General features: G+C 46.8%; 1 protein-coding gene across 6 annotated transcripts in view; it reads right to left on the bottom strand.

Annotated features, from left to right (window-relative positions):
• CUX1 (cut-like homeobox 1) overlaps nucleotides 1-10,388 on the bottom strand; it is a 460,382-nt gene that overhangs the window by 175,109 nt on the left and 274,885 nt on the right. For 5 of the 6 annotated variants that reach the window (XM_006859667.1, XM_006859668.1, XM_006859669.1 and 2 more), the window contains 2 exons: nucleotides 4,938-5,075; nucleotides 1,968-2,091 (listed from right to left, as the gene is read on the bottom strand). In XM_006859667.1, coding sequence (XP_006859729.1) covers nucleotides 1,968-2,091; nucleotides 4,938-5,075 — 262 coding nt within the window. The remainder of the gene's footprint in view (nucleotides 1-1,967; nucleotides 2,092-4,937; nucleotides 5,076-10,388) is intronic. The other variant, XM_006859672.1, reaches the window with a different exon arrangement.

Here is a 10,388-nt window from a genome sequence, read left to right as displayed (position 1 = left end):
TTTTTTTGCTAAGAAAGATTTCCCTGCTCTATGTTATTGCCCAAGTTTCCTTCCAGTATGTATCCAATTTAATTATTAATATTTAAAGCTCAAATCCATCTCAAGTTTTTGGTGCAGAGAATGATCTAGCTTTATTGTGAACCTTCCCCACAAATAGCCAGTTATTCATATTTTTAATATGAATGAATCCTCTTACCTACGCTGAGAAGTTGATTTTATAATATATTACATTCTCATGACTCTATTTCCAGACTATGGCAATACACGAGTTTACTCTAAAAAGACACCATGACATACCATGTAATTCTGAACGAGGTATTTCCCACTTAATCTTATGTGGCATACATTTTTCATGTTATGGCAAACACTATGTGAGCTCTTATTTTAATGGCTGCATAAGTTCCAGTTAGGGGACAGCTTGTCTTTTACGTGCCCATTTCTCATTGGTTGGGCATTTAAATAGCTCACGTGTTCCTGCATTATTAGTAACACAGTGAAAAACCTCAGGGCATGAAGTATTTGTCTGAAGCATTTATGTAGGACTGAGTCCCCACCTCCTGGGTCAAGGAGTCTGCCTGAGTTTCTGAGCTCACTTCCTTCGACACTGGGTTCTTTACCCCACTGCAATTGCTTTGTCTACTGTATGAGAAGAGGCAAGGGGTGTCGGGGCAGGTGAGGCTCTGGTCTGGACTCATACACCCCCACCTTTGGCCCTGAGTAGCTGCGAAAGGCAGGGCCCATTTCTCCATCAGTTCAATGGTCAGTATACTCCGCAGACTTGCCATGGGAAGTCTGTGAGGTAAGGTTCGTAGCAGCAAAGTTCTGATTGAGAACAAGTACTCCGTAAATAGTAACTGGCAGGTTAATTCTTTTTTGAAATTTTAATGAAACGGAGTCAGTTTAACAGTGCTCCTGAAAGGTGTACGTAACACCTGAGATCTTTATGGGGCCCACCTTGTAGAATCCCAAGTAGCTACCGATAAAGTCAATAGAACCAGCACAACAAAGCCTAAGGACAAGGTCAGACTTGCTCCCTCCTCCCTTGTAACCACAAATCAGTGCCTCTTGTTAAAGGGATGTGTGCAATTCTTCCTGTTAGGCTTAAAATATAAAATCTTAACCATGAGTTGTTTTTTTTAAATGTGACTTACACAATTTAAACAACTTTCTTGAAACTGTAACTGTCAAACTTTAATTAAATTGCCACACTAATGCCAAACCATTCATGATGTTTTCATTTTGCATATAAAAATATTTTGGGTAATGTGAACCATTAACAATCTAAAACGCAGCTCCGTGTGGGCGGTACATCGACATATTTTGCAAATATCAATTCCTTGATAGACAAAGCACAGTGTAGGAAAGAAAAGAGGCAAAAAACCCCAAACCAAACCAAACCACCTTCCAAGTTTTACACACACCCACACCTGTACACCTGTGTGTGGTGTTCTTTAGAAGGCAGAAGAAGGGGTCCAGTATGCACCCCAGGACTTCTCTAGAGAACATTTTCCTTTCCTCCTCTCATCTCGGTGTCACTTACAAAAGCCCTGTGTTCTACCTCTCAACCCCGAGGTCCTGACAAACACTCTGATGCTGCCTGCCAATGAGGACAATGGGCTGTCACTCAAGGGAATCCTACCAATTAAAACTACAGAGACACCTTTAGTTTTCCAGGAATCTCTGGGTGGTTGGAGGTTAAATTCCACCCAGAGGCACCTTAGAAGAAAGGATGGGTGATCTACTTTCCAAAAAAACCATCCACTGGGACTTTCTGGGGTATAGTTCGACTCACCAGGACTGGGATCGACTTCACAGTTGACTGGCTTATTTATTTATGTATTTTCCCCGCAAACCACATTTTGCCTCTGACTTTGCTTGCCGCCTGGGTTTACTCCACGGCCCTGGTTTTAAGATTGCCTGGTCATGTGACACTGGGCCAGGAGGTACACACCACACCACACACTCACCTCTCCTTCTCTGCAAAGTCATTTTGTAACTTCTGTTCCTTTTCAAGAGCTATAGTCTCTGCTTGGTTCTTCAGAGTCTGTTCATATTCTCGGATTTTCTCTTTAAGTGCTTTTATCGTAACCTCTGTAGGAAAAAGAAAAAGTACACTAAGAAGTACAATTGCATATGGCTATCTAGACAAGGCTTCGTAACCTAGGAGGACTGGTATGTTTTAAACTTTAGCTCTTCAAGTCTGACACGAAATCAATGGTTACGAGTCCCTTTGGAGACCTTTTACTCCCTAAACATTAAATTGAACTTTAAACGTTTAGGTTGAGAAGGATCAATGGATTTTGCTGGGAAGAAGAGCTATGGTTTCTCTAAGCTGACTTTATCAAAAAAAAGAGGTGGGAAAAAAAATCAATGGCCAAATATAATATCATCTTATTGATGAGTCTTAAATTAGTCCCTCACTGAGGGAAGATTAATAAAGTTTTAGTGTGGGTTTAAGTATTTTCCTACTAAGAAAACAGTTCATAATGGGATGTATATTTTGGAAGAAGCAGGCTTAGCCCAAGTTGGGTGATGTCTCCAGACGTCTCTGCCCATGGGCTGCAGCTCTGTGGCTTCACAAGTGATGAAAACCACAAATTGCTAAATGGACAAAGAGAGCATCTCCTCACCTGCCAGCTAGTAGGGTCCACCCAGCCTCCACCCAGGGCAGAGACTGGAGGCCAGGGAAAAGGCTGCAGGGGGATGGGGCGAACCATAGCCAGCAAGATGCCCTGCTCGTCAGCATGGCACATGCGAGCCGGGGCAGGGGCAGCTACATCATACAGCAGAGCAGCCCTGTGGCTCAGCTAGTCCCGGACAAAGGGCCCTGCACAGCCAGACCTAGCCTCGCCTTGGTGGTGGCACCATCTCTCTCCCACCAATGGCATGTTCTCAGGCTTTACTTAAAACCCCCAAATGGAAGGACAAAGCAGACACAGACGAATAGAGCAGGGTCCTGGCTCAGACCCAGGGGCTGGCTGTGGAGCAGGACCACTTCCTTTCTACATACACCCCAGACAATCTGAGGTAGGAGCACTGTGATTCCAGCTCCAGCGGGGAACATGCCTGCTGCTGACAAATCAGAGTGAGCTTCCCGGTGTTCCCAGGGCCCAGCACAGGACCAGGCCGAGGCCTGAGTGAACGCAGGCGTGGGATCAGGCAGATCAGGGTGCTGCCCAGACAGGGCCTATGCCAAGGAGGCTCCAGGCTCCAGTGTCAGCACAGCCTGCCAGGCCTTTACCCGCAGAAGCGTGGACTGAACCCTGCCTGCTGCTGCGATGGCCACGAGCCACCCTGTTAACGCAGGGACAAAGCTCTCCCTCCCAAGGTGCACAGCTACAGAGTGCCAGCACAGGGGATCCCAGCAGAGCTGTTGACCTCCGGAGCCCAAGTCCTGGGCTACTCACGCCATTCAAGGCGTCCATCAGGAGGCCTTTGGAGAGGACAGCCCCAGAGGGAGTACCCAGCCCATCAGGCGCTTCCAGCACCTCTTTCCAACAAAGCAAGAAAACCAGGACTGGGACCCACCGACATAGCGTCACAACACCATGGCCTTCGTGGATCTCGGGAGAGTATCTCGGGAGCTGGCGCACACTCATGCTGTCTTCTCTCTCATCAGAGCCACTCTGACTAGATACAACTCCCAGTCTCTCCTCTGAGACTGGCCCAGCTGGGGAAGGCCAGCACCCCACTTTCCAGGAGGGCCAGACAGCCCCTTCTGGTCCCAAGGCACAGTGGACCCAAAGGACAGGGCTGACTCCAGCTCCCCTAATTTCCCGTCAATTCCACACCCCCAACTTCAGCAAGGAGGCGCTGCTGGCCTGTGAAGGAAAGTGCTCTGAGACCCCGAGGACAAGTCCTGGGGTGCAGCCCCACAGATGGGAAACCCTGAGGAAGGGTCCTGGAGGTGTCACCTCAGACTGGAAACCCTGAGGAAGGGTCCTGGAGGTGTCACCTCAGACTGGAAACCCTGAGCAAGGGTCCTGTGAGGTGCCACCTCAGACTGGAAACCCTGAGGAAAGGGCCCGGGGGTGCCAGCCCACAGACTGGGCTCTGGGGCACATCACAGTCTCTTTCTGGATTCCTTCCATGGACAGTCCTGCCTCCTCCTAAGTCTGCCTGCAGCGTCCTCAGAGCCCAGCAAGACTTTTCCAGATCTCTGAGGTCAACTATTAGTCTTAGTAGAGGCAGCCTATGTAAGAGTTGCGCTCGCTTTCCCCTTGGTAGCTCTGTCCACACCCACACCCCGAAACACACTCAAGTTGACAGGCACAGTGTTTCCTGGAGCTGGCAGAGAAGCTCTGATGGGCTGAGCAGTTTCTGTAAGTGGAGGAGCCTGGATCCTCGCTGGTTCTGAATACTTTTGGCTTTTAGGTGCAGGGAGGTTTGTGTTTTCCTCCCTGACAGGAAGTCAGGCACCCTGTCTGCCTTGGGGATGGCTGGGCAGCCATGCTGTGCGGCTCTTTTCTTTCATTAAGTGAGTAATGACAAGGCGACTCTGACAAGGAAATTGCAGTGCGTAAGCATGAGACTGTCAGGATGCGTCCTGAGCCTTCATGTATCTGCAGCGGTGATTAAGCGGTTTACTGTATGTGACCCTTTGATCCTGAGCTGGCTCTCTGACAGGTGTCGCCCGAAGGCAATGCATCAGTCTGTTAAAAGGCAGATCCTATCACATGATGACACAGGAAGTATTTCAAGCTAGCCCCATCAGTCCCGTCAGAGGGCAATAAAATCCTGGGTCATCACTGTGCTGGGGGGAAGTCTGACTTGGAAATGGCACCACATTATTATTACCCGTCTTTAACGACTGTTATGATTCCTGCCCCACCCTGACTTTATGACGCTGATCACAGTTAGAGCTAGTCCCAACAGTATGGGAAAGGCAATTAAAACAGGAAAGAAAGAAAAGAGCAAAGGATGCATTTTCCACCAACCTTGATTTTTCACTTCAGCAAATTCCTTGTTGTATTCTTCCAGAGTTTCCCTAAGCTTCAGATTCTCTGTTTCAATATCATGCATGCGCTGGACTTTGAGCTGGAGCTGCTGTCCGAGGTCCAGAGCTGGCACCGGATCTGCACAGCAAGAGAAGACATGCCAACGGGCAACTTTAACACCGATGTGCACGGCAGGCCTGGTCTCTTGGGGCACCCAGGAAGTCAGCTCTCTGGCCCCCAGAAAGCTCCCCTCCTGGAGCCGGGGTCTCCTCACCTCCCATAGCAGAGCCCCCAGGAACCCCTGGATGGAGGGGGCACTTTTCTGTTGCCCTACACAGGATGTGAACACACACCAAAGCACGAACCAGGTATCCTCAAAGCATCCAGACAGGATGAGAAAGGCTGTGGGAATTCACGGGTATTTGCCAACTGCTCTGGCATGGTGATAAACCTTTAATGATTTCTTAGTCTTTGATCTGATAAGAACAGAAAACATCTGGTGGTGGCAAGGGAAGGAGCCTGAGGAAAACCAAGCACCCATTTAGAGCCGCCATTGGAGAATGACGTGCAGAGATAAAAGCTTCCAGTGACTTCCACGGAGGTGGGAGCAGCACCTGAACGAACTTGGAGAGTGTCTCACTGGTCACCTACCCATTTCACCAATATTTCCTCCTTTGAACTTCACAACAATTCTGGGAAAGGAATGTCAAATGGGTATGACATGCACTTATTCAGACAGAAACTAAAGCTTGGAGAGGCGGCATGACTTTTCCAAGATGACTGGACTAGTTAGCAGGCAGAGAGAATGTATATCGGAGTAGATTCGCTCCAAATGGCCAACCTTTATACCAAAGAAGGCTCCTTGGTGGAGCGGAGGAAATAAACCCTTGGGCTTTAATAAGAAGCCACCCATTAAGGAATGCGATCCCCCTTTTCATCACAAACCTCCTTTAGTAATGAACAATGTTGAGGAGGAGGAGGCAGGGGTGAAACCCGGAGAGCCCAGGGCTCTGTCTTCCCTAGGAAGCACACACAGCTGGTGGTGGCTGCTTCGGCCGACTACATTTGAGGCTCTAGTACAGACTGGACCACATGAGCAGGACTGCTTGTGGGCCGGTTACGTGAGGTCTTGGGGACATGTTAGTGTGGTATCATTAGACTCAATTATGGGAAACTGGGCTTTAACCTGAACTTAGAGATGGCAGCCATGCAATGTACTAGCCAGGCAGACTCAGGGTTACGAACGCCTGATTTATGAACATCCTATAGTTATGAACCACTCCCTCACCCCGTCAAGCCTATTATATTAAAAATATGAGGTACATACTATGGTTCATAATCACAAATGGCTGCTATTTTGCAAAACACAACAAAACATTATCATTATTATTGTAGTATTATGGCAAAAAAGTTCTGGGTGTATCTGGAAGTGTTTCTTTTATGTTTTTTACCCCTAAGGGAGTACTACATACTGTCTACTAAACTAACTTACATTACACACAAGCCATACCTGTTACGATGTACAACAAATCTGACTTAAAGACAGATTTAGGAATGGACTTATTTGTAATCTAGGGTCCTGGACTTAAAAGGTAAAAATACCAAGTGCTTTGTATTTACCAGGAATTTGGCACAAAATGGAGTGCCGTTAAATTTTTTTCTAACATCAATGCAGCGCACCAGGGCTCCTCAATACTAAATCAGTCTTTGGTGTGGCGCTGTGGGCTAATGCACCACAGACTGCAAAGCCGTTTGAACTGCAAGGTCAGTGGTTCAAGCTCACCAGCTGCTCCTTGGAAACCCTATACAGGGTCGCTATGGGTCGGAATTGACTCGATGACACTTCACAACAACTACCACCACCCAAAAGGGAGCATGATGGCTCTATAGGGTAAGCACTGGACTGTGAACCACACGGCCAACAGCTGGAGTTCACCAGTTGCTCTGCAAGAGACAGATGAAGCTTTCTGCTCCCGTAAAGATTTATAGCCTTGAAAGCTCTGTACAGGGTTGCCATGAGTCGGACTGGACTCCACGGCACATAACAACAACAACAACAACCTAAAAGGAATTATCGTCCACCAACTGGGCATGAGTAGTGTATTTCCTCAGGAATTCTCAAGTTCCATAGGAGGAGAAGAACACTCTAGTCCATGAGCATTACTGAATAGACTTCTGGTATGGGCGCCAGCATCACTTGTGGAATGGCTGCAAGATTTAGTCTCCCCCTGAGGAATGCTAAACACCAAGCACAGAGGATCAACAAGGGTGTATATTCAAGCGCTCGCTTAATTTTCAAATACCAGAGCCATTAATTTTTCAGACCACCCTTGGTTCCTGGAAAGGAGGGCTAGATCTAACCAGGCCTTAGTCAACGTGCTAACCACGGGTCAAGAACTCTTTGTCATGCCAGCGTATTGTCAGAGTTTACAAAAGGCGGCCCTGGGATGTGTCCAACACAGGACAGTGTCAGCAGCTTCTGTGTGCCAGGGTTCAACACCAACACTGTCCATCATGCAAAACCCTGGCTGCTGGGCATTCATTCTGCGGGTAAGCAGACTCTGCCTGCGTTGCTTTCTCACTTGTGGCTTTTCATCATTTCTTTAATCTGCATGGAGATACTGATGCTAAGTTTGATTAGAAAGGTGATTTGGGACAATGACTCCTTGTGAGGAGGCCTAAGGCTAAGGAGACTAAAAATGGAACTCCTCACAACAAGCCAGGTACAGGGTTGGTGTTTTATTTTTCAAATTTCAGTATTTTCTCAGAGCATTTCCTTCTTCCCCCCACATGAAGAGGATCTGGGGTGGTGTACCATGCTAAGTGCTGGGCTACGAACTGCAGGGTTGGCAGTTCAAACCTACCAGCCGTTCTGCGGAACAAAGATGAGGCTGTCTGCTTTTGTAATGACTTCTAGTCTGGGAAACTCTGAGGGGCAGTTCTACCCTGTCCTATAGGGATGGACGCTATGAGTCGGAATGCACTTCCTGTGGGTGCATGCTGGAAAATGGCCTGGGGGCATAGCCACCCCCACCCCGAACTGAAATCTGAATTCAATGCAGAGGTCACGGATGGAGTGGCAAGGATGAGAAAGATGAGGCTTCCTGCTCCCATAAATATGTGCAGCCTCGGAAACTCTATGCAGAGCCGCTAGGAGTCAGAAGTGACTCCCCAGCACCCCACCACCACGTTACTGCTGCTGTTCTTAAGGGCTGCCGAGCTGGTGGTGCCAACTCGTAGAGACCCTGTATAGGGTTTCGAGGAATAGCTGGTGAGCTAGAACCACCGATCTTGAGCTTTAAGCCAAACTTGCAGCCCACTGTATTAACCTGCTGCGCCCCACCAGGACATCCCCCCTCTAGGTATGGTGGTGGTTGTTTCTGACTCATAGCGACCCTTAATAGGGTTTCTGGGACTGTGGAGCAGAAAGACTAACGGCTGGTAGTTTCGAACTGCTGATCTTGAGACTAGCAGCCTGACTTGTAACCACTATGCTACTAGAGCTCCTTCCCTACAAATATATAGGAATATCTATATTGGTCGAGTGCTGCAGGATTATACACTGGACTGCAAGGTCAGTTTGAACCACAAGGTTGGTGGTTCAAATCCACCAGTGGCTCCTTGTAAACCCAATCCCGGGTCCCTATGAGTTGGAACTGACTGGATGGCACTTAATAACAACACAGATAAGGAGTCCTGGTGTGGAGTTGGAGGTTAAGCACTGGACTGCAAGGTCAGTTTGAACTGTAAAGTCGGTGGTTCAAACTTGACAGCTGCTCCTCGGAAACCCTACACAGGGTTGCTATGAGTCGAAACTTTCTTGACAGCACTTAACACACACACACACACCATACACACACACAAAATAACATGCGTATTATCAAGTGAATAGTGACTAGACCTTTAGACAAATTTTCAACCTTCACAAAGCATTATATTGTAAATGAAAATTCTGACAATCTCATAATTATTCATTATGGCATTTATATTTAATTTCACAGTATTAAAGGTTAATGCCTAAGTAGCAAAACTGGTCACAGAATCAAGAATGAACAGAATGTTCAAACATCTCTATGCATTAAACTTGAAACTTTACTACAGTACAGTTGAATGACTAACCGCCTACAGCATTTGAATATTGTTTTGGGATATGTAAAAGGCATTGCTAAAGTACCTCTTAGGCTTAATTTTTATTACTTGCATTAAAGGAACAGCTAATTACCACATGACAATATAATGACTCTAGCATGTTTGGGCTAGAGACCAAAACAATGAATTTCGGCATGCCAAACCCCAACCTGCATGCTAATCTAGGGAAATCATAGCTTTTTTGTCTCGTTAATGATTTCCAATGCCATTTAAACCCCACACAAGTATTGTTAGGTTTTATTCTGAACGTCACAAGCCTCGGATCTCAGCAGCTCAATTAGAGAATTGTCTGGAGGAGGCAAGAGAACACACCCATACGTAAAACATGAACACACAAAATCCTGTAAGCCGTCTTCCCAGCCTATTCCAATTCAGCATGTTGTATGGCTGGATCCACTCCCCAACCCCCCAGCATGACAGACTTGCAAAGTGCTTTATAATCATCCAATATTTAATTCCTGAACTCTTTCAGGTTTATATAGCTCATTGCGCAACACAGGACTCAAAGAACATAATTTTAACAAATAACAACACCACCATCACTTATATTGACTCAATACCTTTGCCTAACTACCTCTAACATCTCATGAATCCCAGCTGCTGCACTGCCTGGAGAGGGCGCTCTGCAGTGTCAGGGGCTGGGATGGCACACAGGGACTGAAGGGGGCAAGAAGTTCACCAAGGAAACAGTGTGTGAAATTCTAATGAAGGTGTCTGCTTACTGAACCAGCAGTCAACTAAAAGATACTGTCAGTTAAGCACTAATTTAACAAGTCTTTCCTAAGCATCTACAGATTCTGGTCAAGGCCCCAGGTTAGGCACTGGGGGTGGACATCTGTTGAGAGGGCAGGGACCAGTCTCACGGACCAAACTCTACAAAAATAATAAGATAAAGCAAGAATGTCCACACTGAAGAGCAGATAAGGGCAAGACTACTCCCAAAGGAGCTCTGGTAGCATAGTGGTTACGAATCAGGCTGCAAACCACAAGGTCAGCAGTTTGAAACTACCAGCTGCTCTGCGGGAGAAAGATGAGGCTTTGTGCTCCCGTAAAGATTTACAGCCTCGGAAACCCTGTACAGGGTTTTATACAAGGTCGTTATAAATTGGAACCGACTCCACAGCACATAACAACAACAACTCCCAAATACAGAAAAATCCAGTATGTGTGTGTATATATATATTAAAAACAAAACAAACAAACAAAAAAAAAACCCTTGCCCTTATAAGATAGAAAGGCCCAAGGGTTAATGTCTTAAATCAACTCCGTTGTTAAATGCTGTCGAGTCAGTTCCCAAACATA

The sequence above is a fragment of the Chrysochloris asiatica genome, unplaced genomic scaffold (genome assembly GCF_000296735.1).
Source record: "Chrysochloris asiatica unplaced genomic scaffold, ChrAsi1.0 scaffold00034, whole genome shotgun sequence".
Lineage (NCBI taxonomy): Eukaryota > Metazoa > Chordata > Mammalia > Afrosoricida > Chrysochloridae > Chrysochloris > Chrysochloris asiatica.
This window is presented reverse-complemented; position numbering and strand designations above follow the sequence as displayed.